The sequence below is a fragment of the Salvelinus fontinalis genome, chromosome 34, assembly GCF_029448725.1.
Source record: "Salvelinus fontinalis isolate EN_2023a chromosome 34, ASM2944872v1, whole genome shotgun sequence".
NCBI lineage: Eukaryota > Metazoa > Chordata > Actinopteri > Salmoniformes > Salmonidae > Salvelinus > Salvelinus fontinalis.
The window spans coordinates 759,289-774,165 of NC_074698.1; the positions used below are offsets into that span (position 1 = coordinate 759,289).

The 14,877-nt window shown below is 53.8% G+C and overlaps 1 protein-coding gene across 1 annotated transcript in view; it reads right to left on the bottom strand.

Annotated features, from left to right (window-relative positions):
- Window positions 1-1,067: 1,067 nt before the first annotated feature.
- The window catches only part of LOC129832816 (mitochondrial dicarboxylate carrier-like), a 19,324-nt gene continuing 5,514 nt past the window's right edge, over window positions 1,068-14,877 (bottom strand). Inside the window, exons 3-11 of the mRNA XM_055896828.1 lie at window positions 12,964-13,078; window positions 12,269-12,317; window positions 11,798-11,839; window positions 11,638-11,681; window positions 11,460-11,530; window positions 11,265-11,357; window positions 5,749-5,826; window positions 3,496-3,552; window positions 1,068-1,450 (exon numbers count right to left, since the gene is read on the bottom strand). Of these exons, the coding sequence (XP_055752803.1) occupies window positions 1,349-1,450; window positions 3,496-3,552; window positions 5,749-5,826; window positions 11,265-11,357; window positions 11,460-11,530; window positions 11,638-11,681; window positions 11,798-11,839; window positions 12,269-12,317; window positions 12,964-13,078 (651 nt within the window). The 3' untranslated portion in view covers window positions 1,068-1,348. The remainder of the gene's footprint in view (window positions 1,451-3,495; window positions 3,553-5,748; window positions 5,827-11,264; window positions 11,358-11,459; window positions 11,531-11,637; window positions 11,682-11,797; window positions 11,840-12,268; window positions 12,318-12,963; window positions 13,079-14,877) is intronic.

A 14,877-nucleotide genomic window follows, 5' to 3' on the forward strand; every position in this document is an offset into this window, starting at 1 on the left:
CTAGGCTGTAACCAGAACCCCCCCCCTTCAGTCAGTCACTAGTCTGTATCCAGAACCCCCCCCTTCAGTCAGTCACTAGGCTGTATCCAGAACCCCCCCTTCAGTCAGTCACTAGTCTGTATCCAGAACCCCCCCTTCAGTCAGTCACTAGTCTGTATCCAGAACCCCCCCCCCACCCCCCCCCCCTTCAGTCAGTCACTAGTCTGTATCCAGAACCCCCCCCTTCAGTCAGTCACTAGTCTGTATCCAGAACCCCCCCCCTTCATTCAGTCACTAGTCTGTATCCAGAACCCCCCCCCCCCCCCCTTCAGTCAGTCACTAGGCTGTATCCAGAACCCCCCCCCCCCTTCAGTCAGTCACTAGTCTGTATCCAGAACCCCCCCCCCCCCCCCCCCCTTCAGTCAGTCACTAGTCTGTATCCAGAACCCCCCCTTCAGTCAGTCACTAGTCTGTATCCAGAACCCCCCCCTTCAGTCAGTCACTAATCTGTATCCAGAACCCCCCCCCCTTCAGTCAGTCACTAGTCTGTATCCAGAACCCCCCCCCCCCCCCACCTTCAGTCAGTCACTAGTCTGTATCCAGAACCCCCCCTTCAGTCAGTCACTAGTCTGTATCCAGAACCCCCCCCCCCCTCCTTCAGTCAGTCACTAGGCTGTATCCAGAACCCCCCCTTCAGTCAGTCACTAGTCTGTATCCAGAACCCCCCCCCCCCTTCAGTCAGTCACTAGTCTGTATCCTGAACCCCCCCCCCCCCCCCCTTCAGTCAGTCACTAGTCTGTATCCAGAACCCCCCCTTCAGTCAGTCACTAGTCTGTATCCAGAACCCCCCCTTCAGTCAGTCACTAGTCTGTATCCAGAACCCCCCCCCCCTTCAGTCAGTCACTAGTCTGTATCCAGAACCCCCCCCCCCCTTCAGTCAGTCACTAGTCTGTATCCAGAACCCCCCCTTCAGTCAGTCACTAGTCTGTATCCAGAACCCCCCCCCCCCCCCCCCTTCAGTCAGTCACTAGGCTGTATCCAGAACCCCCCCCCCCCCCCCCTTCAGTCAGTCACTAGTCTGTATCCAGAACCCCCTTCAGTCAGTCCAGTCACTAGTCTGTATCCAGAACCCCCCCTTCAGTCAGTCACTAGTCTGTATCCAGAACCCCCCCCCCCCCAGTCAGTCACTAGGCTGTATCCAGATGGTGGGGTTTAGGATGGGGGAGGTTGCAGGTGGATTAAAGTTTCCTGCTCACGTAGAACAGAACAGGGAACAAAGGGAGTGGGTGTGGCCTGGCAGTCCTGACACAGAGGTCACATTTCAGACTACTCAATAAATAGGTAATCAGGTGGTGACCCCTGACCCCTCTCAGGTGACGATCCTGATGCCGCAGCAGGTTCTGAGCTGCTCTAGGAAGATGAAAATGAGAACTGTGTGAGGGATGAGACGGATCCCTGCTGGAACCAAACCCTAAAGAGGAGAGAGACCATAAGTTTACCAGTCTGTATGGCAGGTGGAATTAAAGGGGTGCACTGTGTGTGTGTTTTCAAGCTGAGCATTGTGTTTAATGTAGAGACCAGCTCTCCTCCTAGAGAGCGACTGGGTGTTGGGGTTTTGTCTCCAGTCTTTGCTGTGACACACCTGATTCAGGTCAGTCAATGTCTTAAGCCACACCACAGACTGTACAATTGCAGAAATCTTATCTCACGATTTTGCCGTTTCATACAAAAATGTCCACGTCGTGGGAAAATTCTTCGGCGGTAAACGATTGTCGGATGTCTTGGTTCGTTCAGTGTGACAGGGTCTAGGTCTGCTGGTTCAGTGTGACAGGGTCTAGGTCTGCTGATTCAGTACCACTACGTCTTGGTTCGTTCAGTGTGACTGGGTCTAGGTCTGCTGATTCAGTACCACTACGTCTTGGTTCGTTCAGTGTGACAGGGTCTAGGTCTGCTGATTCAGTACCACTACGTCTTGGTTCGTTCAGTGTGACAGGGTCTAGGTCTGCTGGTTCAGTACCACTACGTCTTGGTTCGTTCAGTGTGACAGGGTCTAGGTCTGCTGGTTCAGTACCACTACGTCTTGGTTCGTTCAGTGTGACAGGGTCTAGGTCTGCTGATTCAGTACCACTACGTCTTGGTTCGTTCAGTGTGACAGGGTCTAGGTCTGCTGATTCAGTACCACTACGTCTTGGTTCGTTCAGTGTGACAGGGTCTAGGTCTGCTGGTTCAGTACCACTACGTCTTGGCTCGTTCAGTGTAACAGGGTCTAGGCCTGCTGGTTCAGTACCACTACGTCTTAGTTCGTTCAGTGTGACAGGGTCTAGGTCTGCTGGTTCAGTACCACTAGGTCTTGGCTGGTTCAGTGTAACAGGGTCTAGGTCTGCTGGTTCAGTACCACTACGTCTTGGTTCGTTCAGTGTGACAGGCTCTAGGTCTGCTGGTTCAGTACCACTACGTCTTGGTTCGTTCAGTGTGACAGGGTCTAGGTCTGCTGGTTCAGTACCACTAGGTCTTGGTTCGTTCAGTGTGACAGGCTCTAGGTCTGCTGATTCAGTACCACTAGGTCTTGGTTCGTTCAGTGTGACAGGGTCTAGGTCTGCTGATTAAGTACCACTACGTGCGGTCGTAGGTACCGACAAAGTTCTTTATCGTGTAGTGTGGCTGATGTTACGAGCCAATCCCGGTGACTGACCAATAGGAACACGGCCGGCACATGAGTAGACACGCAATAAAATTATTATTGTGAATAGTCAGATCAATATAATAGTTTGATTTAAACGTTTACATGCTTTGTATACTTTCAGTTCGTCCCGAACTCACTTCTCTCGCGCTAACGCAAATAATCCACAAAAAAAACACTAATTCCTATGATTTACAGCGTTAAATAATGAGAACAATATTTATTGTGAACAAATGTTTCATTTTGTCATTATAACAAGCTTGGTAGCAACATTAAAATCTTTTGCAGCTCAAGTCGACTACAAAACCCACAATGCAATGCTCTCTCTGGGATGGCTATGTAGCTAGCTATGTATGTAGCTAGCTATGTATGTAGCTAGCTATGTATGTAGCTAGCTATGTATGTAGCTAGCTATGTATGTAGCTAGCTATGTATGTAGCTAGCTATGTATGTAGCTAGCTATGTATGTAGCTAGCTATGTATGTAGCTAGCTATGTATGTAGCTAGCTATGTAGCTAGCTAAAGTTAGCAAACGTAGCTAAAGCTAGCAAACGTAGCTACACACACAATAATACCAAAGTCAATATCAGCACGTGAAGTCGCTAGTTAGCTGTAAAATCGCCTGAGAGAATACAGGCTTTTACCAAATTGACAAGAGTTTCCTGATTTGTATCATCCCTTTAAGCTCCAGCTGGCAAGCAGAAGCAGGTGTTAAATTAACAAAATAACAACTTCCTGCAGGAGGATGGCTCTCAAGGAGAAAGGGTTGAACACCGCTGGTTGAAGGCAATGTTAACTATGCTACTTCCTTGTCAGTGATATTAAACAACAGTTACCTTGTAGAAGGCATTGGGTCCCAGTTTAGCTGTATCTCTCACACAGTGTAGCAGCCCCTGGAACAGAAGAAACACAAACCAAAACAATGACACGTCTTAATGCAGCTCATGGTTGATGGTTGAAAACAACCCATGCATATCTCCCTCCATCCTTCATTTACGTTCCCTCCCTCCCAATACCTCCTTCGCTTATTTACCCTCCATCCCCCGTTTGCCCTCCATCCCTCGTTCGCCCCCCCCCCCCGTTTGCCCCCCCGCCCCCCCCCCCATCCCCCGTTTGCCCCCCATCCCTCGTTTGCCCCCCATCCCCCGTTTGCCCCCCATCCCTCGTTTGCCCCCCATCCCTCGTTTGCCCCCCATCCCTCCATCCCCCGTTTGCCCCCCATCCCCCGTTTGCCCCCCATCCCTCCATCCCTCCATCCCCCGTTTGCCCCCCATCCCTCCATCCCTCCATCCCCCGTTTGCCCCCCATCCCTCGTTTACCCTCCATCCCCCGTTTGCCCCCCATCCCTCGTTTGCCCCCCATCCCTCGTTTGCCCCCCATCCCTCCATCCCTCCATCCCCCGTTTGCCCCCCATCCCTCGTTTGCCCCCCATCCCTCCATCCCTCCATCCCCCGTTTGCCCCCCATCCCTCCATCCCTCCATCCCCCCATCCCTCGTTTGCCCCCCATCCCCCGTTTGCCCCCCATCCCTCCATCCCCCCATCCCCCGTTTGCCCCCCATCCCTCGTTTGCCCCCCATCCCCCGTTTGCCCCCCATCCCTCCATCCCTCCATCCCCCGTTTGCCCCCCATCCCTCCATCCCTCCATCCCCCGTTTGCCCCCCATCCCTCGTTTGCCCCCCATCCCTCCATCCCCCCATCCCCCGTTTGCCCCCCATCCCTCGTTTGCCCCCCATCCCTCCATCCCCCGTTTGCCCCCCATCCCCCGTTTGCCCCCCATCCCTCCATCCCTCCATCCCCCGTTTGCCCCCCATCCCTCCATCCCTCCATCCCCCGTTTGCCCCCCATCCCTCCATCCCCCCATCCCCCGTTTGCCCCCCATCCCTCGTTTGCCCCCCATCCCTCGTTTGCCCCCCATCCCTCCATCCCTCCATCCCCCGTTTGCCCCCCATCCCTCCATCCCTCCATCCCCCGTTTGCCCCCATCCCTCGTTTGCCCCCCATCCCTCCATCCCCCCATCCCCCGTTTGCCCCCCATCCCTCGTTTGCCCCCCATCCCTCGTTTGCCCCCATCCCTCCATCCCCCGTTTGCCCCCCATCCCCCGTTTGCCCCCCATCCCTCCATCCCCCGTTTGCCCCCCATCCCTCCATCCCTCCATCCCCCGTTTGCCCCCCATCCCTCGTTTGCCCCCCATCCCTCGTTTGCCCCCCATCCCTCCATCCCTCCATCCCCCCATCCCTCGTTTGCCCCCCATCCCTCCATCCCTCCATCCCCCATCCCTCGTTTTCCCCCCATCCCTCCATCCCTCCATCCCCCCATCCCTCGTTTGCCCCCCATCCCTCCATCCCTCCATCCCCCATCCCTCGTTTTCCCCCCATCCCTCCATCCCTCCATCCCCCATCCCTCGTTTTCCCCCCATCCCTCCATCCCTCCATCCCCCCATCCCTCCATCCCTCCATCCCCCATCCCTCGTTTTCCCCCCATCCCTCCATCCCTCCATCCCCCCATCCCTCGTTTGCCCCCCATCCCTCCATCCCTCCATCCCCCCATCCCTCGTTTGCCCCCCATCCCTCCATCCCTCCATCCCCCATCCCTCGTTTTCCCCCCCATCCCTCGTTTGCCCCCCATCCCCCGTTTGCCCTCCCTCCCTCCATCCCTCCCTCCCTCCCTCCCTCCCTCCCTCCCTCCCTCCCTGACCATCAACAACAGAACTGTCAGAGCAATGACACGCAGCAGCCTGACAGATAAAACCTCCATGGACTTGACGGCATCAGAACAGCAACACAGAGGCTGCCAGAGGTGGAGAAGGGTTACATTTACTGAGGTAAAAAAAAGTCAGACCAGTTCACAGTGAAATCCCTACACAACATCTACACCGGCATTGTCCTCAGTCCTGGGGAGTCAGAACCCACCGTGAATGCACATGTTAACTCCATCCCTGTAGCAACACACCTGATTCAATGAATCATCTAGCCCTTAACTAGTTGTATCAGGGGTGGTACAGTGTTAGGCTACAGTCCTGCAAATACCTAGGACTGGAACTGACAAGCCCTGATCTACAGTACACACACACACACACACACAAACTTACCACATATTCCCCTTTTGAGTTCATCAGCCTGGTCTTCAAGACATCCAGTGGTTGGCACAGGACAGTGGCACAACCTCCCTACACAGAGAAGCAGAGGGCATTATACCCCACTAACCCACAGCTCCTATCTCCACAACACTAACCCACAGCTCCTATCTCCACAACACTAACCCACAGCTCCTGTCTCCACACCACTAACCCACAGCTCCCGTCTCCACACCACTAACCCACAGCTCCCGTCTCCACACCACTAACCCACAGCTCCTGTCTCCACACCACTAACCCACAGCTCCTGTCTCCACACCACTAACCCACAGCTCCTGTCTCCACACCACTAACCCACAGCTCCTGTCTCCACACCACTAACCCACAGCTCCTGTCTCCACACCACTAACCCACAGCTCCCGTCTCCACACCACTAACCCACAGCTCCTGTCTCCACACCACTAACCCACACCACTAACCCACAGCTCCTGTCTCCACACCACTAACCCACAGCTCCTGTCTCCACACCACTAACCCACAGCTCCCGTCTCCACACCACTAACCCACAGCTCCCGTCTCCACACCACTAACCCACAGCTCCCGTCTCCACACCACTAACCCACAGCTCCTGTCTCCACACCACTAACCCACAGCTCCTGTCTCCACACCACTAACCCACAGCTCCTGTCTCCACACCACTAACCCACACCACTAACCCACAGCTCCTGTCTCCACACCACTAACCCACAGCTCCTGTCTCCACACCACTAACCCACAGCTCCTGTCTCCACACCACTAACCCACAGCTCCCGTCTCCACACCACTAACCCACAGCTCCCGTCTCCACACCACTAACCCACAGCTCCTGTCTCCACACCACTAACCCACAGCTCCTGTCTCCACACCACTAACCCACAGCTCCTGTCTCCACACCACTAACCCACACCACTAACCCACAGCTCCTGTCTCCACACCACTAACCCACAGCTCCTGTCTCCACACCACTAACCCACAGCTCCTGTCTCCACACCACTAACCCACAGCTCCTGTCTCCACACCACTAACCCACAGCTCCTGTCTCCACACCACTAACCCACAGCTCCTGTCTCCACACCACTAACCCACAGCTCCTGTCTCCACACCACTAACCCACAGCTCCTGTCTCCACACCACTAACCCACAGCTCCTGTCTCCACACCACTAACCCACAGCTCCCGTCTCCACACCACTAACCCACAGCTCCTGTCTCCACACCACTAACCCACAGCTCCTGTCTCCACACCACTAACCCACAGCTCCTGTCTCCACACCACTAACCCACAGCTCCCGTCTCCACACCACTAACCCACAGCTCCCGTCTCCACACCACTAACCCACAGCTCCCGTCTCCACACCACTAACCCACAGCTCCCGTCTCCACACCACTAACCCACAGCTCCCGTCTCCACACCACTAACCCACAGCTCCCGTCTCCACAACACTAACCCACAGCTCCCGTCTCCACACCACTAACCCACAGCTCCCGTCTCCACACCACTAACCCACAGCTCCCGTCTCCACACCACTAACCCACAGCTCCCGTCTCCACACCACTAACCCACAGCTCCTGTCTCCACACCACTAACCCACAGCTCCTGTCTCCACACCACTAACCCACAGCTCCTGTCTCCACCCCACAGCTCCTGTCTCCACCCCACAGCTCCTGTCTCCACCCCACAGCTCCTGTCTCCATCCCACTAACCCACAGCTCCTGTCTCCACACCACTAACCCACAGCTCCAGTCTCCACACCACTAACCCACAGCTCCTGTCTCCACACCACTAACCCACAGCTCCTGTCTCCACCCCACTAACCCACAGCTCCTGTCTCCACACCACTAACCCACAGCTCCCGTCTCCACAACACTAACCCACAGCTCCCGTCTCCACACCACTAACCCACAGCTCCCGTCTCCACACCACTAACCCACAGCTCCCGTCTCCACACCACTAACCCACAGCTCCCGTCTCCACACCACTAACCCACAGCTCCTGTCTCCACACCACTAACCCACAGCTCCTGTCTCCACACCACTAACCCACAGCTCCTGTCTCCACCCCACAGCTCCTGTCTCCACCCCACAGCTCCTGTCTCCACCCCACAGCTCCTGTCTCCATCCCACTAACCCACAGCTCCTGTCTCCACACCACTAACCCACAGCTCCAGTCTCCACACCACTAACCCACAGCTCCTGTCTCCACACCACTAACCCACAGCTCCTGTCTCCACACCACTAACCCACAGCTCCTGTCTCCACACCACTAACCCACAGCTCCTGTCTCCACACCACTAACCCACACCACTAACCCACAGCTCCTGTCTCCACACCACTAACCCACAGCTCCTGTCTCCACACCACTAACCCACAGCTCCTGTCTCCACACCACTAACCCACAGCTCCTGTCTCCACACCACTAACCCACAGCTCCTGTCTCCACACCACTAACCCACACCACTAACCCACAGCTCCTGTCTCCACACCACTAACCCACAGCTCCTGTCTCCACACCACTAACCCACAGCTCCTGTCTCCACACCACTAACCCACAGCTCCTGTCTCCACACCACTAACCCACAGCTCCTGTCTCCACACCACTAACCCACAGCTCCTGTCTCCACACCACTAACCCACAGCTCCTGTCTCCACACCACTAACCCACAGCTCCCGTCTCCACACCACTAACCCACAGCTCCTGTCTCCACACCACTAACCCACAGCTCCTGTCTCCACACCACTAACCCACAGCTCCTGTCTCCACACCACTAACCCACAGCTCCCGTCTCCACACCACTAACCCACAGCTCCCGTCTCCACACCACTAACCCACAGCTCCCGTCTCCACACCACTAACCCACAGCTCCCGTCTCCACACCACTAACCCACAGCTCCCGTCTCCACACCACTAACCCACAGCTCCCGTCTCCACAACACTAACCCACAGCTCCCGTCTCCACACCACTAACCCACAGCTCCCGTCTCCACACCACTAACCCACAGCTCCCGTCTCCACACCACTAACCCACAGCTCCCGTCTCCACACCACTAACCCACAGCTCCTGTCTCCACACCACTAACCCACAGCTCCTGTCTCCACACCACTAACCCACAGCTCCTGTCTCCACCCCACAGCTCCTGTCTCCACCCCACAGCTCCTGTCTCCACCCCACAGCTCCTGTCTCCATCCCACTAACCCACAGCTCCTGTCTCCACACCACTAACCCACAGCTCCAGTCTCCACACCACTAACCCACAGCTCCTGTCTCCACACCACTAACCCACAGCTCCTGTCTCCACCCCACTAACCCACAGCTCCTGTCTCCACACCACTAACCCACAGCTCCCGTCTCCACAACACTAACCCACAGCTCCCGTCTCCACACCACTAACCCACAGCTCCCGTCTCCACACCACTAACCCACAGCTCCCGTCTCCACACCACTAACCCACAGCTCCCGTCTCCACACCACTAACCCACAGCTCCCGTCTCCACACCACTAACCCACAGCTCCTGTCTCCACACCACTAACCCACAGCTCCTGTCTCCACCCCACAGCTCCTGTCTCCACCCCACAGCTCCTGTCTCCACCCCACAGCTCCTGTCTCCACCCCACAGCTCCTGTCTCCATCCCACTAACCCACAGCTCCTGTCTCCACACCACTAACCCACAGCTCCAGTCTCCACACCACTAACCCACAGCTCCTGTCTCCACACCACTAACCCACAGCTCCTGTCTCCACCCCACTAACCCACAGCTCCTGTCTCCACAACACTAACCCACAGCTCCTGTCTCCACAACACTAACCCACAGCTCCTGTCTCCACACCACAGCTCCTGTCTCCACAACACTAACCCACAGCTCCAGTCTCCACACCACTAACCCACAGCTCCTGTCTCCACACCACTAACCCACAGCTCCTGTCTCCACAACACTAACCCACAGCTCCAGTCTCCACACCACTAACCCACAGCTCCTGTCTCCACAACACTAACCCACAGCTCCTGTCTCCACACCACTAACCCACAGCTCCTGTCTCCACCCCACTAACCCACAGCTCCTGTCTCCACAACACTAACCCACAGCTCCTGTCTCCACACCACAGCTCCTGTCTCCACACCACTAACCCACACCACTAACCCACAGCTCCCGTCTCCACCCCACAAACCCACAGCTCCACCCCACTAACCCACAGCTCCACCCCACTAACCCACAGCTCCACACCACTAACCCACAGCTCCTGTCTCCACACCACTAACCCACAGCTCCTGTCTCCACACCACTAACCCACAGCTCCTGTCTCCACACCACTAACCCACAGCTCCTGTCTCCACACCACTAACCCACAGCTCCTGTCTCCACACCACTAACCCACAGCTCCTGTCTCCACACCACTAACCCACAGCTCCTGTCTCCACACCACTAACCCACAGCTCCTGTCTCCACACCACTAACCCACAGCTCCTGTCTCCACACCACTAACCCACAGCTCCTGTCTCCACACCACTAACCCACAGCTCCTGTCTCCACACCACTAACCCACAGCTCCTGTCTCCACACCACTAACCCACAGCTCCTGTCTCCACAGCTCCCGTCTCCACCCCACTAACCCACAGCTCCTGTCTCCACACCACTAACCCACAGCTCCTGTCTCCACACCACTAACCCACAGCTCCTGTCTCCACACCACTAACCCACAGCTCCTGTCTCCACACCACTAACCCACAGCTCCTGTCTCCACACCACTAACCCACAGCTCCTGTCTCCACACCACTAACCCACAGCTCCTGTCTCCACACCACTAACCCACAGCTCCTGTCTCCACACCACTAACCCACAGCTCCTGTCTCCACACCACTAACCCACAGCTCCTGTCTCCACACCACTAACCCACAGCTCCTGTCTCCACACCACTAACCCACAGCTCCTGTCTCCACAGCTCCTGTCTCCACCCCACTAACCCACAGCTCCTGTCTCCACCCCACTAACCCACAGCTCCTGTCTCCACACCACTAACCCACAGCTCCTGTCTCCACACCACTAACCCACAGCTCCTGTCTCCACACCACTAACCCACAGCTCCTGTCTCCACACCACTAACCCACAGCTCCTGTCTCCACACCACTAACCCACAGCTCCTGTCTCCACACCACTAACCCACAGCTCCTGTCTCCACACCACTAACCCACAGCTCCAGTCTCCACACCACTAACCCACAGCTCCAGTCTCCACACCACTAACCCACAGCTCCTGTCTCCACACCACTAACCCACAGCTCCAGTCTCCACACCACTAACCCACAGCTCCAGTCTCCACACCACTAACCCACAGCTCCAGTCTCCACCCCACTAACCCACAGCTCCTGTCTCCACCCCACTAACCCACAGCTCCTGTCTCCACACCACTAACCCACAGATCCTGTGTCCACACCACTAACCCACAGCTCCTGTCTCCACATCACTAACCCACAGCTCCTGTGTAAACTGGACACTCACTGCGATGAGGCTGGCCAGGAAGTGTGTTAGAATGTTGTCTTGCATGGCTCCAGTCCCCAGAACCAGCTGCTTGGCCTGATCATAACAGGCCAGCTACAGATAAATAAAATAGAAGTTAAGTCTCGCTGATACATTTTGGACAAAGACACACACGTTAACACCCCCCACAGACACAAACCCACCATAGGACCTCACCTGTCCAACAGTGACCAGTGCTCCTCTAGAGGATGCCATTGTGGCTCCAGAGAACAGCTTCTTCATTCCCTCTATGGAGAAATACTATGTCATTAGTGCAACTGTGTCCCTTGAAATCGTCCAGTGACTTCAACCTCGCCCTGATCCCAACGATGCACCATCAATCAACCTTACTTACCCTCTTTCCATACGCGGAACAGTCCATCCAGTGCATGAGCATAACTGGAGGAGATGGAGGAGAACAACACTTATGAAGGTCAACATCTCTCCCAAGATGATCCTTACCAGCGTTGTGTAAGTTATCATATTATTTTACTACACTTAACTCACATACTCACTTTCTCCTGAGTTCTAGTGGTACTTTAACGTCATTCTGCATTCTGGATCGGGGGGGGGGAGAAAATGTGGCAAGTATGAATGTTTTGCCCTGTACATTTGTTTACTGAATTGAAAGGGACGGACAACTCCAGTTCTCTGGGACCTGATTGGTGTCACACTTTGACCCCAGCTAACACACCTGACTCCAATAATCAACTAGTCATGATCTTCAGTTTAGAACGCAATCAGTTTAATCAGCTGTGTTTGCTAGGGATGATGGGGAACAGTGTGAAACCACTAGGGATGACACGGAACAGTGTGAAACCACTCCAGTCCCCCTGAAGGCTGTTGTCCATTCCTGATCTATTGAATGGTTGAGTAAAGCAATATAATGCATGTCATCACTGACATCTAGTGGACATTATCTACCATGGACGACTGCAATACAATTCTTAAAATATTCAATAATCTTATTTCTAGACACGACTCACCTGACATTAACCATGTCTGCTGGGGTCCCAATGAATCCACCTGCAAATCCTACAGACAGACAGACAGACAGACATTAACCATGCTGCTGGGGTCCCAATGAATCCACCTGCAAATCCTAGACAGACAGACAGACATTAACCATGCTGCTGGGGTCCCAATGAATCCACCTGCAAATCCTACAGACAGACAGACAGACAGACAGACATTAACCATGCTGCTGGGGTCCCAATGAATCCACCTGCAAATCCTACAGACAGACAGACAGACATTAACCATGCTGCTGGGGTCCCAATAAATCCACCTGCAGAAAGGTGAGACTTATACACAGTAGTGTGGTGGCCTCTACAGTGCTGGCACCTTAATTGGGGAGGACGGGCTCGTGGTAACGGCTGGAGCGGAATTAGTGAAATTATATCAAACCGTTTTCCAGGTGTTTTATACCATTCCATTCGCTCCGTTCCAGAATTTATTATGAGTCGTCCTCCCCTCAGCAGCCTCCTGGGATCCGGTCCATCCAGCACGGTTCCACCAACTATAGTGGACGTGTAATCTTGGCCCAGTTCGGTAGTGTGAAAAGTGTACGACAGAGTATTACAGAGCTAATCATGTTGTCATTAGAGCCAGCCGGTTTAGGTCTGTGTAACAACAGATAACATTGTGGTTAAAACACAGTGTGAAGATAGTGTGTGTGTACCTCCAACCAACCCCAGAAGGACCTTCTGGTAGAAGGGCATAGAACCATGGGTCCTGTCCTTCATCTGATCACTCACTGTCTCATAGATGGCGAAGCGGGACAGAGAATATGTCATCTGGGGGAGGGGGGGACAACAGAGTTAATTATTTAATACTTTTTTTTATTTCACCTTGATTTAACCAGGTAGGCCAGTTGAGAACAAGTTCTCATTTACAACTGCGACCTGGACAAGATAAAGCAAAGCGACACAAACAACAACACAGTTACACATGGAATAAACAAACGTACAGTCAGTAACACAATAGAAAAAATCTATTTACAGTGTGTGCAAATGGCGTAAGGAGGTAAGGCAATAAATAGGCCACAGTAGCGAAGTAATTACAATTTAGCAAATTAACACGAGTAATAGATGTGCAGATGATGTGGAAGTAGAAATACTGGTGTGCAAAATAGCAAAAAAGTAAATGAAAACAATATGGGGATGGGGTAGGTAGTTGCATGGGCTATTTACAGATGGGCTGTATACAGCTGCAGCGATCGGTAAGATCACTCAGATAGCTGATGCTTAAAGTTAGTGAGGGAGATAAGTCTCGAAATTCAGCGATTTTTGCAATTAGTTTCAGTCATTGGCAGCAGAAAACTGGAAGGGGAAAGGCGGCCAAAGAAGGTGTTGGCTTTGGGGATGAGATACACCTGCTGGAGCGCGTGCTACGGGTAGGTGTTGCTATGGTGACCAGTGAGCTGAGATAAGTCTTTGCTAGGGAAAGCCTCGCCTTATAGATGACCTGGAGCCAGTGGGTCTGGCGACGAATATGTAGCGAGGGCCAGCCGACGAGAGCATACAGGTCGCAGTGGTGGGTGGTATATGGGGCTTTGGTGACAAAACGGATGGCACTGTGATGGACTACATCCAGTTTGTTAAGTAGAGTGTTGGAGGCTATTTTGTAAATGACATCGCCAAAGTCATGGATCGGTAGGATAGTCAGTTTTACGAGGGTATGTTTGGCAGCGTGAGTGAAGGTGGCTTTGTTGAGAAGCCGATTCTAGATTTAATTTTGGATTGGAGATGTTTAAATATGAGTCTGGAAAGAGAGTTTACAGTCTACCAGACACCTAGGTATTTGTAGTTGTCCACATATTCTAAGTCAGAGCCGTCCAGAGTAGTGATGCTAGTCGGGCGGGCGGGTGCGGGCAGCAATCGGTTGAAGAGCATGCATTTAGTTTTACTAGCGTTTAAGAGCATTTGGAGGCCACGGAAAGAGTGTTGTATGGCATCGAAGTTCGTTTGGAGGTTTGTTAACACAGTGTCCAAAGAAGGGCCAGATGTATACAGAATGGTGTCGTCTGCGTAGAGGTGGATCAAGGAATCACTAGCAGCAAGAGTGACATCGTTGATATATACAGAGAAAAGAGTCGGCCCGAGAATTGAACCCTGTGGTACCCCCATAGAGACTGCCAGAGGTCCGGACAACAGGCCCTCCGATTTGACACACTGAACTTTATCTGAGAAGTAGTTGGTGAACCAGACGAGGCAGTCATTTGAGAAACCAAGGCTGCCGAGTCTGCCGATAAGAATACGGGGATTGACAGATTCAAAAGCCTTGGCCAGGTCGATGAAGACTGCTGCACAGTACTGTCTTTTATAGACGGAGGTTATGATATCGTTTAGGACCTTGAGCGTGGCTGAGGTGCACCCGTGACCAGCTCGGAAACCGGATTGCACAGCGGAGAAGGTACGGTGGGATTCGAAATGGTCAGTGATCTGTTTGTTAACTTGGCTTTCGAAGACTTTAGAAAGGCAGGGTAGGATAGATATAGGTCTATAGCAGTTTTGGTCTAGAGTGTCACCTCCTTTGAAGAGGGGGATGACCGTGGCAGCATTCCAATCTTTAGAGATCTCGGACGATACGAAAG